The sequence below is a fragment of the Balaenoptera physalus genome, assembly GCF_965194825.1.
Source record: "Balaenoptera physalus genome assembly, chromosome: 7".
NCBI lineage: Eukaryota > Metazoa > Chordata > Mammalia > Artiodactyla > Balaenopteridae > Balaenoptera > Balaenoptera physalus.
In genome coordinates this window covers 69,506,743-69,528,617 of record NC_138886.1, presented here as the reverse complement: position 1 = coordinate 69,528,617, position 21,875 = coordinate 69,506,743, and the positions used below count along the sequence as shown (strand labels likewise).

General features: G+C 40.2%; 1 protein-coding gene across 3 annotated transcripts in view; it reads left to right on the top strand.

Annotated features, from left to right (window-relative positions):
• Window positions 1-21,875, top strand: part of MLLT3 (MLLT3 super elongation complex subunit) — a 252,074-nt gene that overhangs the window by 186,547 nt on the left and 43,652 nt on the right. For all 3 annotated transcript variants that reach the window (XM_082468037.1, XM_082468039.1, XM_082468038.1), the window contains exon 5: window positions 2-703. In XM_082468037.1, the coding sequence (XP_082324163.1) occupies window positions 2-703 (702 nt within the window). The remainder of the gene's footprint in view (window position 1; window positions 704-21,875) is intronic.

Below are 21,875 nucleotides of genomic sequence, written 5' to 3'. Positions count from 1 at the left end.
GGACCCCAACAGAAGTACCCACCCCAGCAGCAGCAGCAGCAGCAGCAGTTGTAGCAGCAGCAGCAGCAGCAGCAGCAGCAGCAGCAGCAGCAGCAGCAGCAGTAGCAGCAGCAGCAGCAGCAGCAGCAGCAGCAGTAGCAGCAGCAGCAGTTTCTCCAAGCCTCACAAGTTAACGAAGGAGCACAAGGAAAAACCTTCTAAAGACTCCAGAGAACATAAAAGTGCCTTCAAAGAACCTTCCAGGGATCACAACAAATCTTCCAAAGAATCCTCTAAGAAACCCAAAGAAAATAAACCACTGAAAGAAGAAAAAATCGTTCCTAAGATGGCCTTCAAGGAACCGAAACCCATGTCGAAAGAGCCAAAACCAGATAGTAACTTACTCACGATCACCAGTGGACAGCAAGAGAAGAAGCCTCCTAGTAAAAGACCCCCCGTTTCAGATTCCGAAGAACTCTCAGCCAAAAAAAGGAAAAAGAGTAGCTCGGAGGCTTTATTTAAAAGTTTTTCTAACGCGCCACCGCTGATACTCACTTGTTCTGCTGATAAAAAACAGATAAAAGATAAATCTCATGGCAAGATGGGAAAGGTCAAAATTGAAAGTGAGACGTCAGAGAAGAAGAAATCAACTTTACCGCCATTTGATGATATCGTGGATCCCAATGATTCCGACGTGGAGGAGAATATGTCCTCTAAATCTGATGTGAGTAGTCTGGCTGGTTTTCCTCCTTTCCCTTATTAGTTTTCCAATTTTATTTCCGATAGCTTCAGCATAAAGACAGAGGAAGGAGAATGACAGTTGCGCCAGAAAATGGTAGCATGGAAGGAGACATGGCCTAGAAATGAATTTCCTTAACTAATGGAAAGAAGGAAATGAAATCATTAAGGAATCTGCAGACTTGTAGGCTATGATTTAAGTTGTTAAAGGAAAGATATGTCCCGGAGTATAATAATGGGTCATTTGAATAGCAGCAGAAAAACCGAGATGCTCATCAGAGCTTAGTTACTATGCTTTCCAGTGACTGCTGGTTTAGGAAAGTGAGAAGAATGCAATGAAAGTAGAATACACCAGAAAATAAATTTTAAAAAGAAACAGAAAATATTAGGGTATAGCTACAATGTTGATCTTTTTTTTTTTTAAACAATTTTCATGCACTTTATTTTCTATTTTTATTTTTTTTAAATTTTATTTATTATTTATTTTGTTTATTTTTGGCTGTGTTGGGTCTTCGTTTCTGTGCGAGGGCTTTCTCTAGTTGCGGCAAGCGGGGGCCACTCTTCATCGCGGTGCGCGGACCTCTCACTATCGCGGCCTCTCTTGTCGCGGAGCACAGGCTCCAGACGCGCAGGCTCAGCAGTTGTGGCTCACGGGCCCAGTTGCTCTGCGGCATCGGCAAGCAGATTCTCAACCACTGCGCCACCAGGGAAGCCCCAGTGTTGATCTTTTTGATCAGTGTAATGAAGTAATTTGTTTACATAGATTGAAAACTGGTGGTAGTATTTTTTAATACTTTTGTCAAGGCAAAATTGATATAACAATATACTGTGTATTTAAAATGTGTGATTTGATACATTTTGATGTTTATATGTGTCATGAAACCAGGTAGTGGGATTTTGAAAATGAAATATTTAATTTTTTCCCCTATTGTATAACCACTGATTTGGAAGGGACAGGGTATATATCTTCATTACAAGGTTTGCTAATGGGTAGGATTATCTTTTGTGGGTTCCTAAAAGAACATTTGGCCATCTGATAATCCCTCAAAATATTATTCGATGTTGAGATTTAAACTTTTTTTTTGGCCTGCATTGGGTCTTCGTTGCCGTGTGCGGGCTTTCTATAGTTGCAACGAGCGGGGGCTACTCTTCATTGCAGTGTGCGGGCTTCTCATTGTGGTGGCTTCTCTTGGTGCAGAGCACGGGCTCTAGGCGCATGGGCTTCAGTAGTTGTGGCACACGGGCTCTAGAGCTCAGGCTCGGTAGTTGTGGCGCACGGGTTTAGTTGCTCCGCGACATGTGGGATCTTCCCGGACCGGGGCTCAAACCCATGTCCCCTGCATTGGCAGGCGGATTCTTAACCACTATGCCACCAGGGAAATCCCGAGATTTAAACTTATAATTACTATTTCTCAGAGTTGGAAGGGAATTTCAGGTTACCTATTCTAACCTCCTACCAAAGTAAGAAATCCTACACTTCCAGTGACAGAACTGTTAGTAATTCAAGTATTCCATTCTATTTCTGGAGAATGAACATTATTTACAATGACGTTATCTCCTCCTCACTTCCCTTTTTTCTCTAGCTTTGGCCTTCTACTCTTACTTATCAGTCATGATCGGTCCCAGTAATCTCTTTAATTTCAGTTGTCAGTATTTCTAGACAACAGTCAAGGAAGATGTCTGGCTAAAAATTGCTGGCCATTTTAGAATACTTCTCTTTCTTTCCCATAGGGAGGCTCCACAAAAGTTCCTAATTCAAATGCTGGCAAAGGCTAGGAGGCCTTAACAGATTCTCTCTTCTCCATTTGCCCCATTATGGGTAGAAAGGCAGCCAGGATTAGGACATGGCATCAGTACCGATCCCTAGTCATCCAGAGACCACCTCCTTTCCCCCCCCCTCTACTCTCTATAGCTAATCTCAAAATTTTAAATCAGATTAGAGGCAGAGTAGCATATAAAGTACTGGAGATGGAGTAATTCGTTCCAGTGTTTGGTATAGGCCTTAGAGTGATAGTTTGTGAAATGGAGATGAAAGCCTAATGGGTTTGTCCTAATATCTCAAGCATTTATTTTTTCTTCTTTGCTTTGTACCCCTCCTCTTAATTCACAACTTGCTCTTAATCTAGATGTTCCTTGGAACTTTTTTCGTATGTTTGACTTTTTATTTCAGATCACTCTGAAATGTTCATTGATGCTATTGGGGCGTGACTAGTCTATCAAGATTGTCAAGTTTAGCAACTTTGTTTCTCCATATTCTGCCGTGTTGCAGTTCTTCTAGAACAGAGGTTTTCAAATTGTGGTTTGTGATTTACTAGTGAGCCATGAAATCAATTTAGCATGTCATCACCAGTGTTAAAAAAGAAAATCAGAATACATTGCAACTAGTATGGGTAAGTAATGGTTTGTGAAAGTTTTATTTCAGAAGCTGTGTGTATTTCTTACAGTAGGTCATCATCAAAATTTTGAAAGACACCTTTCTTGAATGTTTGCTGATTTGTGAGAAGACCAAATAGCATTCATAAAGCACTATTGAATGCACTTTCTACAGGAAATTATCACAGGTGATCTTCCTCTTTAGCTAATTCTGTGTATTCTTATTTTTGTTTGCCTCTTGCTCCCTCCCTTTTCTATATGATTTATAAGGTATGACTTTTCCTAAACATCATGTTCAACTTGATAGGTTTATCCAAAGCAATACCTTGCAAAATCTTCTGGAATGAAGAGTGAGAATTGTAATTCCATACAGTAGGTAGCAAATTTTCAAGATGATTCATGACGTGTCAGAGCCACCTATCCAGTGACCATAACAGGAGTTTTTGTAATGTGGTTTGCATATCATTACTGAGAAAGCCTCTAACGACTTTTGGGTATTATTTGGGTATAAAACCCAACAACTGTACTTTCCTTATTAGTTTTCTGGGAGTAATGCTTTTATTGTTGCTGCTTTGGTTTAATCTTCTAAATATAGGTGGTAGAACAGAAGAGAGTTGACAGAAGTGGTTCCAAGTAATCCAGCGCCCAAAAGACTTTCTGTGAACGAAGGAAGATAGAGGAGGGCTGAAATTCCCTTTCTCCAGTGGTAAAGGTAGCCTGTGTTTGGCCTTTCTCCTACTTGGTGTCCCTACTGTGGTTAAGACCAAAGGAGCAGGAAGCAATTGTAATGGAGAGAACTAAGCACCCCATAGTCTCCCTTGGCAAGGAACTGATTGGATAGCTTGGGACAGGCCCACCTTCAGGGGGCACCATTCACATTGTCCTGGTGGTGAGTGTGTCTGCATCTGAGTAAGTAGGATCAGATGACCTGATCTGTCGAAGGACCTTTACAGCTTCATTATTTGAATATGAGCCAGATTTATGTTCATTCGTGGAGGGCGGGGTAGAGGGTAATTTTAGACCTAGCAGGCAGAGATCATGGACTTTGGAAACAGAAGAAGGACACAAAAAGAAATTGGACGAGTGTGAAGAATTGGGAAGGACCAGGGAAAAAAGGTTATTTACTTGGTATGTCTGTAAAGAAAATATCTTGCCTTGGTACAGGTTAGTTACGATTAAAAGGAAGAGCTTTTTAAAGAAACTTTTCCATAATTAAGTTAGATTCAGGTTTTATATAAAAATAAAATTCAGTGCTATTAAGATGGATTGGGAAGCTTAGATTGTTGATTCGTATGGTTCTTCTCAGTTACGATGTTTGTATACTTTGTATGTGAGAGAAAAAAGAAGTGGGGTATCCATGGTTTATATACCTGCATGATTTTTGAGGAATCACTTATTTGTTGATGAGTATGTAGGTAGGTAGGTAGTAAAGTAATCAAATAATTAGGAGTATGCACTCTGGTGTCAGACAAGCTGTGTTTTGAATCGCAGCTCCACCATTGATCTTAGTTAAACGATTTGACCTTCTATATTTCTTAGTTTATTTTTTTGTGAAATAGAGATCATAATAGCCTTTACTTTGTAGGATTATTGTGAAAATAGTCAATCCGGGTAAATCACTTAACATACTAATCAAAAAATGTTATGAGGGACTTCCCTGGTGGCGCAGTGGTTAAGAGTCTGCCTGCCAATGCAGGGGACACAGGTTCGAGCCCTGGTCCGGGAAGATCCCACATGCCTCAGAGCAACTAAGCCTGTGCACCACAACTACTGAGCCTGTGCTCTAGAGCCCACGAGCCACAACTGCTGAGCCCGTGTGCCACAACTACTGAAGCCCGTGGGGTCTAGGGCCCATGCTCCGCAACAAGCGAAGCCACCGCAATGAGAAGCCCGTGCACCGCAAAAAGAGTAGCCCCTGCTCACCACACTAGAGGAAGCACGCGGGCAGCAACAAAGACCCAACGCAGACAAAAATAAATTAAAACAAAAAATGTTATGAGCCATTTGTTACATGATTTGGCTTCTGGCAGTCTTTATAACCTATAGCTTTGAAAGAGTTTTTTTTTTAGAGATTTATTATTTTATTTATTTATATTTATTTTTGGCTGCATCAGCTCTTAGTTGCAGCACACAGGATCTTCGTTGAGGCGTGCAGGATCTTTCCTTATGGCGCTCAGTCTCTTCGTTGCAGCACTCGGGCTTCTCTCTAGTTGTGGTGTGCAGGTTTTCTCTCTCTATTTGTGGCACACAGGCTCCAGGGTGCATGGGCTCTGTAGTTGTGGTGCACGGGGTCCAGAGCGCATGGGCTGTGTAGTTTGCAGCACACACAGGCTCTAGTTGAGGCGTGTGGGCTCAATAGGTGTGGTGCTTGGGCTTAGTTGCCCAGTGGCATGTGGGATCTTAGTTCCCTGACCAGGGATCGAACCCGTGTCCCCTGCATTGTAAGGTGGATTCTTTACCACTGGACCACCAGGGAAGTCCCTGAAAGAAATTTTTTGATATTCAAAAATACAGCAGAATTCTAGTGTCCTTTTTCAAGAGTGGGTTAAATGTTTTAAAAGAGAAAAAGTACTTGGAATATATGTCACATTCCTCTGAATTTTGTCTTGAGGAGGTATATGACCTTGATATTGATGTGCATGTGTAACATGGAAAAATACAGGACAGAGCATCTCAGTTTTATTTATTTATTTATCTATCTATCTATTTTTAACTTTTTAAAAAATAATTTATTTATTTATTTATGGCTGTGTTGGGTCTTCGTTGCTATGTGTGGGCTTTTCTCTAGTTGCGGCGAGCGGGGGCTACTCTTCGTTGCGGTGCACGGGCTTCTCATTGCGGTGGCTTCTCTTGTTGCGGAGCACGGGCTCTAGGCGCGTGGGCTTCAGTAGTTGTGGCACCCAGGCTCAGTAGTTGTGGCTTACGGGCTCTATAGCGCAGGCTCAGTAGTTGTGGCGCATGGGCTTAGTTGCTCCGCACCATGTAGGATCTTCCCAGACCAGGGCTCGAACCCGTGTCCCCTGCATTGGCAGGTGGATTCTTAACCATTGCGCCACCAGGGAAGTCCCAGCATCTCAGTTTAAATCAATAGTTAAGCCAAAGTTTCCCAGGATCTTTCAGCTTTTTAATTAAATGAGATAAAGGGCAAGGACTTACCTAGTACTGCATTGGTAGGCACTTGGTAGATTTTTTTTTTTATTGCTGTTACTATTAAATCATTTTTTAGGATGTCTTCTTTTACCTTTGGATTAATATTAATATGACTGAAAGAGTAATTTTTAAATAGGATTTGAAATTCCTGAGATGTTTCTCATTTTATAAAGAACTCTAATATTGTCATATGAAAGTCCATCAGTAATTTTCCTTTACAGAAGAATTCGGGAGGAGGCAGCGGGGAGGGCGGCGAGGGAGGCGGAAGGACTGTTTTATAGTGGGTGAGCGTTTAGCAAAGACTGAAAACATGATAAGGGCCCGTTTTTGTTATGTATGTAAATGTTAGCATTAAGAATATTTTGCATTCAAGAACTTAGGTAATTCCATTAGAGTAAAGCTGTTCTTGGTTGAGGAATTCATCTTTTTGTGGCCACAATGGTCACTTAAGGCAAGTGACTGTTCTTACTCGTCACTGGCGCTAACTAGCAGCTAGAAAGGGTGAGGCTCTGAGTGTATCTGGGTGAACTAAAAGTTTGTAATTGTGTTTTGCATTAACCTGTTTAAACTTTAATCGAGAATTTAAAAAAACAAACATCTTTTACCCTTCCTGTAATTTCCTAGTTTTTGTTTTTCATGTAACTCTGCTTCTAAAGAGAAGTTTATTGAGTTTATCTGGTTTTGTGATATGAGGAAGTTTAGTATTCATAGCCGAGAAGGGGGAAAAACAGTAAAAGAAAATTGAAATAACCATTTATGATCAGATTTGGTTATGGTAGTAATTTCCTTATCGTTGCCTTCACTTTTTTTTCACCTTGCTTTGTAGAGATTTAATTGTAATTTAAAAGTGCAGAAGTTGAAAGTTTTAATTGTCTTTCCTTGTAAATGGTCAGACTACATTTGGTAAAATGTTACCCTCTTCAACCTGAAGTGTGAGAAATGAAATTGTAATCGTGTCTTGATAGTTTGGCTTACCAAAGTGTTTTCCTGGATAAAATCTTGAGAGAGAAAGATGAAATCTCATCAAATGGAGTGGGTTTTCCCAAGGGTGGGTGGTGGTTCAGATACAGGGTAAAGACTGCAAACCACCTTAGCAGAAGTTTCTTTGGAAAAGAAAAAAAGGAAGGAGAAGGAAAAAGGAACTTCCCTCCTTTTGTGGTGCCTCATTTCCTCCAGCCGCACCCTGTGCCTTGCCGTGCTTACCCTGTCTGGAGCTGGCAGTAAATGTCCTGCTGTTGAAGCACTGTCCTCAGGTTTTTATGTGATGGAAGGTTGTCACAGTCAGAGAAGAAGGTCCTTATTGTGCTTTCAAAGTGGTTTTTTAATGACTTGTAATTCCAGCACATGCAAGAGCTGTAAAGTCTGTAAGTATGGTGAGTGAGCAGCTAGAGAGGCCCTTCATTAAAGGGCTGCCCTGACCCTCTGGCGGGGGCGGGGGGTTGGTGGCTCTCGTTATGGACTCCTGTTCTCTGCATTTTATAACTGGAAGTAAACATACCTGAAGGGGTGCAATTCTCCTCTGGTAGATGCAGCCCATTGTGGAACATTCATTAGCATAATTGGCAGAAAGTTACCTTTGTTGGATACATGGAGATATTTCACCTGACCTGTTCCTAATGCTTGGTTGTTTGTTGTCTGTGCTAGATGTGATCAGATGGAGGAGGGTGCAGCCCTAGTCAATCAACTGATCATTTATTCAGCCACATTCCTCACTTGTCCCAAAAAAGATTTGAAGCAATTAAAAGGGAGATTTTTTTAAAAAACTACATTAGAGGCTCTTTCTCTTCCTTGTTTGGGTGCCATACTAAGCCCAAATGGTTTTTCAGTTTTTAAGTTAAATAATTCCTGAGAAGCCCTTAGGTAGCTGAGGGTCATGAACAGACAGGGGGCCCTATCATTGAAGAGTTGGTTGTCATCAATAATTGCCAACACCTGGCATTTTCACTTGCTTGTACTGAATTTTATCTCTCTCCCAGTAAATTCCACGAGCCTCCTTCAAGGAAGCTGCATTGCCTATTCAGTGCATTCTTGTTTCTTACTCTAAGGCCCATGATCTTTATGTAATTGTCCTATCTGTCATCTTTAGACACAAAGTCAAAGATGTGACTCAACATGGTCTTTGCATGACTCGCTTTACCATGTCGTTGGGATGCCTGATATTTGTAGCTAAACTTTCCTTCGGTGCTTTCTATGTGCTAGTTACCCTTCTAAATACTTCACTTGTTTTAACTCATTTAACTCTTAAAACAATCTGTGAAATAGACTCTTATTAGCCCCATTTTATAGATGAGGAAACTGAGGCTCAAAGGTTAAGAAACTTGGGGGTGAAGCAAATCTTATTTTCCCAGGAATTCCCAATATTATAATTGCAGAGATGTGCTTCATGAAATTGGCATCACTGCTATGAAAGTCTTGTTTGTTTGTTTTTTGGCCACACTGAGCAGCATGTGGGATCTTAGTTCCATGACCAGGGATCGAACCCGTGCCCCCTGCAGTGGAAGCGTGGAGTCTTATTAACCACTGGACTGCCAGGGAAGTCCCTTTTTTGTTTTGTTTTGATGAAAGCCTTTGATATCGTATTTCTTGTTCCATTTTTGAATTCTGTTTCTTTGACATGTCTATTGGTTTGGGCTGTACCAACAGCCTTCAGGAGGTGACAGGTTGTCCTCATAGGTGGATTTGGCATACATATTCAGAACTGAGGGACGTGCTATGAAACATCCAGGAACCTCTCACTTCTTATATATATTTGCTTAAAATAAGACAGACCCTCATAGTTCTGAATTTTAACATTATTATAAGGTATCATCAGCACTATCTCCCTGCTCTCAGAATTTTCCCCACTTGCTTTTGTGTGAGAATTTATGTTTAACAGAGCTGAGCTGTAATATCAAGCTTTCCCAGAAGGTGCCACCAAATAACAATGCTGTCCTCCAGTTTGAAGATTCCTTCTTATTGAATCTTCTAGTTCCATTTTGTAATTTCATTTTATAATGTCTCTAAGGTATTCAAAATAACGGGTGTGCTTTCTTTGAATTAGGAGATAAGATAATGCAATGGATTAGTAGAGGGTGGTTTTCTTTTGGCGTCTATGTAATTATTTAACCAAGTTTGAGAAATTGTTCTCAGTGGGTAACAATTTATGACTGTAAACTTTCAAGGCAGTGTCAAGGTCCACAAAGAAAAATTACCCCTAAGAGGCTTCTTTAGGTCACGAGAGGTGACTGCACAGTGAGATGTTCCCAGATAAAGTCAAAGATCCTTCCACTAGGCGAAAGAAAATGGAAAAGCATTTACTAAAGTGTGTGGAGATAAGCAGACTTTTGCCTTTGAATTCTGAAGACATAGGGGATGGGGGATGTGTGAGGACTGGGATAGGGAGAAAGTTTCAGAGTCAGTGACACAGAGAAAAGAAAATTTCCTTGCCTTTACTTGGTCATGGGAAGAAAATATATTTATGGGGTCCTCAGATGTTACTTAAGTAAATAAATAAGGTAATTACTAGAGTGCCCTGGTTTGGGACCTTGGTGTTTAGAATCACAGTACTGTTTTTTTGAAAACTAAATTGTTGACCCTTGCTTTATTTTCTGACCCTTCTATTTTTGCTTTAAATATGATAAAACTGTCATGTCACTTTGAGTAAGTACAAACATTTCCTTCTAAACGTGTTTAATTGTTTTTAATATTCTTTAATTACTTTAGTCTTGTTTAATAACATTTGAAAATGTTTATGTACTCCTATATGTAAACCCTGTATTAGGTAGTACAGATGGTACAAAATTAGAATTTAGGCTCAGCTTTGAAGGAAGGGAAGCATGAATTAGTGGAGATGAGAGGTAGGTGGGTAGGAGAAGTCATTCCTGATTGGAGGAAACAACTTGAGAGAAAAAAAAATCACAACTGATGACAAATGTAGACAAGTCTGTGTTGTCCTTACTGAAAATGAAGAGAACTCTTATACACGAATCCCTGCAAGTTAATTTATCAAACTGGATAAATTCCAGTTTGGAATTCCTTGTCAGGAATGAAGGAAACCTTATTGAACTGTACTTCAGGTGAGGTGTGTCCTGGACACTTTCACTCTGTAACCTCTTATTTCATCCATACATTGTGTGAGATAGCTTTTTTCCTCATCTTACAGATGTGAAAGCAGCAGAGCTAGAATTTGAATCCAGGTCTGACCCATGCCAAAGCCCATGCTTTTTCGTACAGTACCATGGATTAAACCTTGTTGAGAGAGAAATCGCATCAAATTAAAACCACTGTGGGACTGATTAAACCTCTTCAAGAAAAGAATCGAATTAGCAGCATTAACTCTCCGACCTTCTGCCTACCTCTGATCCTCTGATAACATTACCATAGTTCAGTGAAAGGGGGAGAATAAGAAATAAGATGTAGTAGCCACAGTACTTGGGTTCTTGGCTATGAATAATGGGTGCAGGGAGACCTGGCTTTGATTTCCACAGTCCTGATCAACTCATGCTTTATATAATTTTCTAAGCAGCAGAATTGCAGAAAGTTTTGAGAGGTGGTGGTACCTTAGAGCCTATCCAGGGGGCATTTATTTACCAGTTTATTGACTTACTACGTTTTTTCATACGCCTTATGCCAGAGACTAGGACACAGCCAGTGTGACTGTGAGAGCTCCCATCTACTATATTGCATTATTTTAAGGTTGTACTCATGGAGGATATAAAGAAGGAACATAGGGCTCCCTTGTCCTGGAACATAGCCATCCCTGGCTAATAAATTATCTTCTCTTCCTGGGCCCAGGAGAGGTGGTCCAGGAGGCACAGCCCTAGAGCATACACTTGGAATCAAAAGACAAGACAGGATCAGCTTACTAGTAGTTAACTGTAAAATGTGGATTCTAACGATAATGATGAGATTATTGATGCAAACTGCCACTCAGGTATTAATTCACGCAAAAGTATTAATTATGTCATAGACAAAGACTTAACCTTTTTACTTGGTAATTTATGAATTGTATTCTATGAAGATCCGGTGTTGGCAGGTGTTCTTGTAAAGATTAAGAGGCAAGGCTACAGTCTAGGAATTTAGTGATTTATAATGCACGGCCACAGTGTAGTTTTTACTCCAGCACATGTTTTTAAAATGTCATTTTCCACTCGGCCTAACCTTAGATTGTATTAGGAATCAAAGCAAAGTCTTGCTGGAAGTACACCCTGGTTTAAAATGTTTAGTATCTGACAAATTCTACTCGAGGTGACCTGACACATTTTCAGGATTATAAAGTGTTCACTCTACTTTCAAGTTTCCTCCTCTTTCTCGTTATTTTCCAGGATTGTTTTAATTAAAGGTGAACATCAGACTTGTTGTTGATCTTGTGATGGGTTATTTTAAAGTACTAGGTTATCCAATAATCTTAGGTGAGAGTCATGCCTTACTCTTGCTTACCAAGCCTGCCTTCATGGTCCAGCCACTTTCAGAGACATGCAACAAGTCCCCTCCCTGCTTTTAAAGATAAGCCATGCACAGTCCTCCTTGGGTTGTGTAATAAAACCAGTGAGTCTCATAGATCCCTCCCCCAAAACTAAGGTTTGAAGGAAAGAGGTGGTGTGTCCCATGTTGCCCATCTTTATTTCCTCATCATATTAATAGGTCTGTTGTCTCTCTTTTCTCTTTAGAAAACCTTCCACAGCTTAATATGTACTCTTCTAAAGATTTAAGACCCAATTTGGAAACCATGAACATCTATTTTTAATACAGCATTTACTTCACAATTTAGAAAATTATAGGATTTTTAAAAGCAGGAAGACTTCAGAAATTTCCTTTAACAACTTGTATTTTGCAGAGCAGAACCTGAGGCCAAGTTTCATAACCTGCCCAAGATCATTGCCCCCAAAAATCCTGCCCCTGCTCTCATTGTTCCCCAAAAAGGCCCTAGGAGGCAGGTCCCTAGTTGATGTGCCATTGTCATTTCCAGTTGGAACAGTTTATAATCCTTCTTACGTCCTGTCCTCCCTTCCCCAAACTCTCCTCCACTTGAACAATGTTGAACTGCTTTCTGATGAGTGGTTTATGCCCATTAGGCATAAGACCTCTTGGCCCTGCATCTCACTCTGTGTACCCTTGTTGAATGAATGGACCTTACATTTCACATCCTCAGCAGAATCCCCCTGAAAAGCCTCATGCCATGTCTCAGTGAGGGTAGGGTGTTAATCTCAGGGGATATTACAGAGATTAATTGGTGAAAAATTTGATAGACTTGTTCCCTGGTCATCCTTGATTGTCTTTGGGAAAATACCGACCAGAATAATCATGGCTTGGTATATTTCAGCAGAAACATAAATCACTAGACAAAATAGAAAATGACACATTTACATATCTGGCAAATCAAAGATCTTAATATTATTTAATAATAAAAACATGGGAAGAGCTTTAAAAACCTCCAGTATGAATGAAGTCTTTACTTGGACAAGCGGATGTTCTTAACAGATGAAACTTGACTCCTGCTCTCTCCTGCGCTCCAGTGTCTTCAGGATCTGCCTCTGTGTGCTGTGTTCCCCTTAGTCTCTCTACGAGGGAGAGGAATCCCTCTGAGGCAAACTGAGGCATCCCGCATACCAAACAGCCAGCCTCTCACCCTGCCTCCAACTCTCCAGTTAGCCCTGATGCTCTTTGGGCTATAATCCCTTCACTTCCTTTCCTTCACTGACAGACATCTCAAAAGCTTACTTCTCAACCCATTGTGGTCTGGTTTTTCCTCTTGGAAACTATCCTTAAAACTACCACTGGAAAAGGTCACCAGTGCTTTCCGGATTCTTATGTAGAAAACATCTTCTAAGCATTGGATTTTACCTTTCCGGCATCTTTGACTTGCTTTTCTGTTCTATTCCTTGGCCCTGTTATACCTACCCTGATCCCTCTAACCATTCTCTGTGAGTCTCCTTTGTCAGCTGATCTTCCTCTTCCAACCTTAAGTAACCATTGCCAGTTTCTTTCTTTTCTATTATATAATCTTTCCCTGGATAATTGCTGCTTACCTGTCTCCTGTCTCTTTCCTTTCTCAGACCCTTCTCTATATAACTATCTATAACACAGACAAATTCTGGAAGGAAATATGCAAAAGGATGTAAAACAACTGGTTAAAATGGTATTATGGGTCATTTTCAAAATATCTTTCTTTTTTTTTAAAAGTTTTTAATTAATTAATTATTTATTTTTGGCTGTGTTGGGTCTTCATTGCTGTACGAGGGCTTCCTCTAGCTGCGGCAAGCAGAGGCCACTCTTCATCGCGGTGCGCGGGCCTCTCACTGTCACGGCCTCTCTTGTTGCGGAGCACAGGCTCCAGACGCTCAGGCTCAGTAGCTGTGGCTCACGGGCCCAGCTGCTCCGCGGCATGTGGGATCTTCCCAGACCAGGGCTCGAACCCGTGTCCCCTGCATTGGCAGGCAGATTCTCAACCACTGCGCCACCAAGGAAGCCCCCCCAAAATATCTTTAATACTGCTGTTTTTAAACATCTTGTTTCAAAATCTCAGATCCTATGTGGGCTAAACACTAAATTCTCTCTTTTCTTTTTGTAATCTTTTATTATGGAGAATTTCAAATATACACAGAATATGCAGAATAGTATCATGAGCCTCCCATTCATTCATCACTCAGCTTCAACAATTATTAACTGATGACCATTCTTGTTTCAACTGTGCCATCTACCCTTCCCCCAGTATAATTTTTAATAAAATCCTAGATGTCATATTAATTCATTCACAGATATTTCAATGTGAATCTCTAAAAAATAAGAACTTTTAAAAAACAGAACTAAAATATCACTATCACATCTGAACAAATTAATAATTCTTTTTTTTTTTAATTAATCAATTAATTTATTTATTTTTGGCTGCGTTGGGTCTTTGTTGCCGTGCGCGGGGTTTTCTCTAGTTGCGGCGAGCAAGGGCTACTCTTTGTTGTGGTGCGTGGGCTTCTCATTGCGGTGGCTTCTCTTGTTGTGGAGCGCAGCCTCTAGGTGCACGGGCTTCAGTAGCTGTGGCATGCGGGCTCAGTAGTTGTGGCTTGTGGGCTGTAGAGCGCAGGCTCAGTAGTTGTGGCTCACGGGCTTAGTTGCTCTGCAGCATGTGGGATCTTCCCGGACCAGGGCTCGAACTCATGTCCCCTGCATTGGCAGGCGGATTCTTAACCACTGCGCCACCAGGGAAGTCCAAATTAATAATTCTTAATATCATCAAATATCTAGTGACTGAGCAAATTTCCAGTAGAAGCAAAACATCATAAATTTTCTTTTTGTTCTTACGGTTTGTTTGAATGAGGATCCAAAAAAGGTCCACGTCTTGCAATTTGTAAAAATGTCTTTTAAGTCCTTTTTAATCTGTAGGTCCTCTCTTATCTCTTTTTTCATGTAAACGTTCAAGAAAAAAAAAAAAACTAGGTTGTTTGCCTTATAGAATTTCTCAGTTTGGACTTTGCTGATAGTATCTTTGTGGTGTATTTTCTGTAAATTAGGGGTGTAGCCAGATTTAGGTTAGGTTTTGTTTTGGGGGCAAGACTATTTCATGGATGGAGTTGTTAGCTTTCATCGGGAGGCCTGTAACGTGAGGTTATCTCTTGTTTTGTGACATTAGCGCCCATTGATGCTCAGGGCCTAGATGCATTAATTCATTAGGGGTTGTCAGCTGGTGGTATTTTTATTCTACCGTTCTTTCTTCAATTATCAGCCAGAACTCACCTATCTAGAGAAACTCTCCCTTTTCTACCCTTTGTTTAACCAACAGTTAGTTTGTCTAGGAAAAGTAAAACCTTTCCCTTTTTTTAAAAAACCAGTTTTCAAAAGAATGGGTTTGGTTCCCTGGCATCCTTTAACAATAGCTAGTTTTTTTTCAAGCATTGCTTTTAAGACTTCTTCAATCTGTCCTTTCCGCCCTCGTCTTTCTTTGCCCTCCCTTATACTTTAGTGATCCTAAAATATTAGCAATCTTCGGTTCCCTGATCATTCCATGCTATTTTACGTCCTAGTGAAATACCCTTGGTCCTTTATGACCTGGTTAACATTCACCTTTTCTTTGAAGCTTTTCTAAATAATCTGCCGCACTTAAATGAATCCCTCCCTCCTTTGTGCTCCCTCCATTAACAGTTTATATTTTGATTATAGTTGTTATTCTCTCATATTAAAATGTTTTTCTCCTGATCAGTAGGGTATTTTGAGGGCAGATACAGACTCTTAACTATCTGATTTCTCAGCTCTTTGCACTGTGCCTGGTACTTAATTGGTGCTCAACAAATATTGAGTTAAATAGTGTAAAGATTTATTTATACTTATGTATTATGTATTTATAATTGAGTTCTCTTAACTGACTTATATATTTATAGGTATCTTAACTATAAATACATCCAAATGATCTGGAAATGTGATAGTTGGCCCCTCCCCTTCAAGAGGGTAGAGTAGACAGGCCACAAAGAATGGGAGAGCTCCCTGTATAAAGAAGACAAATCTTGGCCCTCTTAGAGCACACAGTTCAGGGGATAACCCACCGTTATATGAATAAGTTCATACAGTAGAATCCTGGGATAACCTGGAGGCCAAGGTAAGCAAGTTGTATAAATAGGATTGCACTTTACCGGTCTTTGTAGCCCTTGCTTTTGTGTTGGAGGACATAAACTAGCCAAGGAGAGTGGAGCTCTTGAAAACTCCCACGAAACGACCCGAGATTTTTGTGTTAACTGATTCTACCATGAAGAGTATTAAACCACAAAAATAACAAAGGGGAGGCAAGGACCACAGATTAATCTTTTATCGAGACAGCAGAGGGATGTCATAGTCTAAAGTCCTAAAACGTTTGCTTCTGTATTTTAAAAAAGCAAATAGTTTTCAGAGAAATTTCAATAACAGGATGTCTAAGTGAAAGAAATTTCTGCCTCCCTACTTCCTATAGCGACTGTGTGGAGTCATGATAACGTGAGAGCTATACGACCACCTTGTTTTTGCTGTCTTTGTGATCATGAAATATGATTACATTCTCTCTAATGTTTATATGTACTCTTGAAATTATTGGAACTGGTAAAATAACACTTGCATAGTGTATAAAAGGAACTATTTTTCCCCCCTTCTGTTTCCTCAGGTTGCATAATTACCATGACAGATTAGCTTTAAATTAATAATGTTAATTTGGTTGTTAAATAATTATTAAACCATCACATTTGAGTATCAGCAACTGTGCAATTAAATGCTTATTGTATATGTGGAAGAATGAATAAAAAAATACAAAAGATTTAAGTTCCTAACCGCAAGGGGCAAGAATTGTAAAAAAAAGAAAAAAAAAAGTTCTACTGAACAGTAACACTTAATGCTGAGAGAAATCAGATGTAGGGGATGCAGTTAGTTTCCCCAAAGAATTAGCATCTTAGTCAGTTTTCAAATATATATTTAATTGCACTCATCAGAGACTTAGCATTTCTAAGGGTGGTTTTAAGAGAGTCATGATTACACTCTAAAACTAAAATTATAACCAAGTATAATTTATCACTGTGGGAGGTTGAATCTATTAGAATAAAACATGCACTGAAGACAGCAGCCATCATTTTGAAAAGGAAAATGTTACCACATCCATCTTCTCTTAAGGAAAGACATCTCCCCAGCACATGTACTTTGAAACCTTATTAAGGTATCCTAAAACTTACACAGGCATATCTCTTTTTATTGTGCTTTGTTTTATTGTACTTCACAGATATTGTGTGTGTTTTACAAATTGAAGGTTTGTGGAAAGCCTCCTTTGAGCAAGTCTCTCAGCACCATTTTTCTACCAGCATTTGCTCACTTTGTGTCTCTGTGTCACATTTAGTAATTCTTGGGATATTTCAAGCCCTTCACCAGCCAAAAGATTATGGGTCAGATGATGGTTAACAATTGTGAGCAATAAATTTTTTAAAAATTAAGATATATACATTGTTTTTTTAGGCATATTGCTATTGCACACTTAATAGATATGTGTGGGGAAACCAAAAAGTTTGTGGCACTCGCTTTACTGCAATATTCACTTTGTTACAGTGGTCTGGAACAGAACCTGTAATATCTCCAAGATGTGTTCTCTCCTGTCTTCAGTTCTGGGGATCTCCTAAGTTGGAACTTGCATGCTAATGCATCCTGAACAGCAGCCCCTCTACCAAGCTGTTAAGCGACCCTACGGGGTCTGCAACCAAAAGCTCCAGTAATGGGCCTGCGCTGGTAACAGTGCTCACCATTCCTCTATGAAACATCCTCACTGTTGCCCATCACTGGTGTGTGCTCTCTTATACTCTGCACTCCGCAGGCTGAGTGGTATACTCACCGAGAAACCAAGTAGTTGTTCCCAAACGTGTGTGAGTGTTCCACTTGTAATTACATTAGTTAGTTAAATGTTATTTAAACCAATAATATACACAAAAGGTAATTGTTTCTACAAAAACTAAGTTGAAACATCAAGTGAAGTTTTTTACACCAAGGGAAAAAAAATCTTAAGAATCTAGAAGGACTCTGCATTTCCAGTAGCTATGCAAGTCTCTGAATTATTGCTTATAGAGTGTGATCACTGATAATGTATTGAGTGTGGTTATGTAAGACTTTTCAGACTCCACTCAAAGAAAACTCCTTGATCGTACATCAAAAGATTGGTTGGGGACTTCCCTGGTGGCACAGTGGTTAGGAATCTGCCTGCCAGTGCAGGGGACACGGATTCGAGCCCTGGTCCGGGAAGATCCCACATGCCGCGGAGCAACTAAGTCCGTGTGCCACAACTACTGAGCCTGTGCTCTAGAGCCCGTGAGCCACAACTACTGAAGCTCACGCTCAGAGCCTGTGCTCCACAACAAGAGAAGCCACCGCAATGAGAAGCCCACGCACCGCAACCAAGAGTAGCCCCCGCTCGCCGCAACTAGAGAAAGCCTGCGCACAGCAACGAAGACCCAACGCAGCCAAACATAAATAAATAAATTTTACAAAAAAAAAATTGGTTGATTAATGTGTCTTTATAAACTTTTAGTTAAAATAAAATATTTAAGGGATGTGGGTTATTTTTTAAAACTAGTTCTAGAATCTTCCACCCGACAGATGTTCACTAGCCAAAAATCTTGACTGCTCTTCACCTGTGATTCTGGTACTTTCTTTCTTGATCCTTGAGTTAGGGTGAGAGTCCATCAACAGCAATCTCTTGCCTCTCCTTTTCTGCATTATTCCATTTTATGAATGGTGATCTTATTCGTATCTGACCTCTTACATGGAGTTTATAGGATCAGTCAGTTTGTAGGATCAGTCTCCAGGTGAGTATAATTAAATATATATTTGAAAACTGACTAAGATGCTAATTCTTTAGGGAAACGAAATGCATCCCCTACATCTGATTTCTCTCGGCATAGGTGTTACTGTTCAGATGCGTTTATAGGATCGGTCAGTTGGGCAGCGTCCCTGCCCACCGACGTTTCCTTCAGCATTAGAGTGCTTATGTAATGCACTCTGGACACAGGAATCTGCTGGTAACCATAGTGTGTTAGGCCCCGGAAAGCAGGTTGTCCATGTTTTGGTGAGGAACACAGACCATGTGTTTTTATAAAGCAAGTGAAAAAGGTATCCCAGAAAGAGTCTTGAGAGCTGGGAAAAGGCTCCAGGTCTGACACTTGAACTAGCTTTGTGATCTGGGGCAAAATAACCTCTTTGAGTCTTAATTTCATAATCTCTGAAATGTGAATAATAGCTCCCAAAATTGTTGTGTGAACCAAATGACACTTAGTTGCTAGTTTGTAAATGTAGTAGAAACTGAGTGTTTCTAAACTAGTTTCCCCCTTCCTCCTTATTTTTAATAAAATGGGGATTCTTGGATTGTTAGGATTATTTGTGTAAAGGACTTCCCCAATTTTAGAATGCTGCTCAAAAGATTTTAAAGAGATGACTTTATCTAAATACATAACTGCAAACACAGTCTGCACTAAGCATTTTATTCTTCTAGTTGACAGATTTTGTTCTGCTTTGATGTAAAATTGCTGTTACGGATGCTTTGTTCGTATGTGTTAGCTAACTTTTGCCCAGTGTGCTTCCTCTTGTCTCCTGATTAAGCTTGTGAATTATTAAGGTGGGGACTCTGTTTGCTCAGAAAACAAGCCCAGGTCTGTCCTGACTACAGGGTCAGAAGATCCCGAAGTATACTTACCAGTGGTTTTCCTCACCTTGTTTACCTGCTGCTCAGCTGTCACTAATTCTGATGGCTTTTTAGCAGCCTAAAGCCTATAAAAATGCAGACTTGGATAGCATGTCTTAATCCATCTAAGGGCGTGTAATGTACCGCGTAGGAAAGATTTATTTTGCTTTCATTGTGTGTGGTTGTGAACCGTGTCAGTAAGTCAAAGGAAAAGGTTTTAATTGTTACAGAAAGGATTGTTAAAAGGTGTTTAACCTAAATTTCTTTCCTGAATGCCAAATATCTTTCCAGGGGAGAAGGATGCCAAGTCTTTTCTGATTAGTTCATTATAGAATAGTGAACACATAGCCAAGATCAAAAGGCAGTCAGGTTATGCATTAGATTCATAGCTGCATGTTCTAAAGTAGCTTTGAAAGTTATCCCATCAGTACCTTTTAAAGCTACCCATAAGATGCCACTTTACATCTGGCATCAGATCTATTAATTTGACTATTATGAATATGTAGGAATATTTTGAAAACTCCCATGGTCTTATAAAGCCTCCAGGCCTTTATTAGCAGAAAAATCTTGCCTTCTGCCAGGGCATGGAGCCAAGGTAAGATCCTTAAGTAGATAACATTTAGCATTTGAAATAATAATAAAGGGAAGTCCACATGGAGCTTTCAAGTTGTTACCCGTTTGAAATACCCAGTATGGAGTTGGAGTCCGAGGGAGAAGATTAAGCAGATGTCAGGCTTGTGTTGGCAGGATGCACTGCTGAACCACCTTCCCTCCAAAGTACTGTATGCCCGGCACCCTGGGAAGGGCTTGGACTAATTCATTTGAGCTGCCTGTTGCCTTGGAGGACACTACGGGTTGGTCCCTCCAACTACAGTATTAGCTTCATAGGCGGTGACTGATGAACTTGGAGAGATTATGGCCTTTCATTACTCCTGTGGGGCCTTTCTTTTACCTGCCCTTCTCTCACATGGGTCACCTTGGACTGAAATTCCTCCCCACCCCCAACAAAATATTAGGACACAGCTTCTTTAATAGATCCATTTAAAAAAAAAAAAAAAAAGATAAAATAGCCCAGGACTTTCTCTTTTTCTCTGGAAGCTTTCTTTCTCCAAACTCTTGTTTTCTATTACTCTATTCCTTATTTTCCTCTCTTATCTGGGGAAAAAATTAAGAATACTTTCTGTGTTTTTTACAGGTATATCTTACAGCCAAGGTCGAATACTTTGTGAATAAAGATAACCCCTGGCCAAGGTGATCTCTCTTAGTGGTGGAGGAAGGTTGCGACTAGTTCTGTCATCTGAGTAGGGCAGTTCTCTCCTCCAGGTAGTAGAGTTCTACACCAAGACATGGAGCTGGCGTCTTCTTTGTGGACCCCAAGTTTTCCTATTAGGGGTATTGAGTTAAATTATCACCATTTAATTCTCCTCCTTACACAACTCTTCCCCGCCCCACCCCCAGCACCCCACCCCCGATTAAGGCTTTCTGGTAGACTTGAACTGTTAATTCTCTAATCAGGGCCAGGCTACCAATTGGCTCCTTGTCTAGGTAGAAGGAACCACAGCCGGTTTTCTTAAATCTGCTCACCACCCTCTTGTTTGGCACAGAGGGCGTCTTTTCTGTGTTCAGTTTGGGAAGAACTTCTCTGTCCCCCTGCTTCTACCTGAAAACTTGGTTCTGATTCTGGAAGAGGTTCCCCCCACCCAACCCTCCCCTCTCTTTTCTGGGGAGGCAAATCCCCTTTATTTGGTCTCTCAGTCTGCAGCCAGAAGCCTGTGTGGGAGTCCAGTGAGCCCCTTGAGGAAGAGTTGGTGAAAATTCTACAAACTATGTAAGAGTCATTTTCCTCACCTGGCTGGGAGCAGGGATGATGGCACTGAAAGATTTGGTTGGATGTTGTAAAGGATCATTAAAATGGCTATAAATCTTTTATAGATGTGAAGCTTTGCAGGAATGATAACTCTTATTAATCAGTGATGAAATGCTTTCAAGTAAAGCATCAAATAATCAGAACCAATGTATTATATACGTTTAAAAATTGATAATGTCAGTTACAAGTATATCTCAAGTTAGAATTATCACTTTTTCTTGTTACTCCAATTTTCTGTGGTCTTAAAGTTAGCTGCTCCTTTTAAGTGATTGGTACTTTTAAAAAAAGCATGAGTAATTATTACATAGGGCCAATAATGACTTTTTTCTCTCTCTCAATCAGTACTACTTTTGTCAGGCAATTAAACGTAGTTATGTCAGGCATAGCTGTTGGGACAAAGAATGGAGCCGTTGCACGTATTTATAGCCTTCAGTCATTGGCCTTTTCTTATCAAATAACCTAAAACATTCAGACCTCTATTTAATTACGTCACTGAATAATTTTGAAATTGATGGGAAATCTTATGGACTTGCTTCAAGATTACTTGAAGATAATATAATGTACTTCTGTTAAAGACAGTGTTACAATGAGTAATATGAGTATTTGGCCTTGGAAGTGCGACAGTAA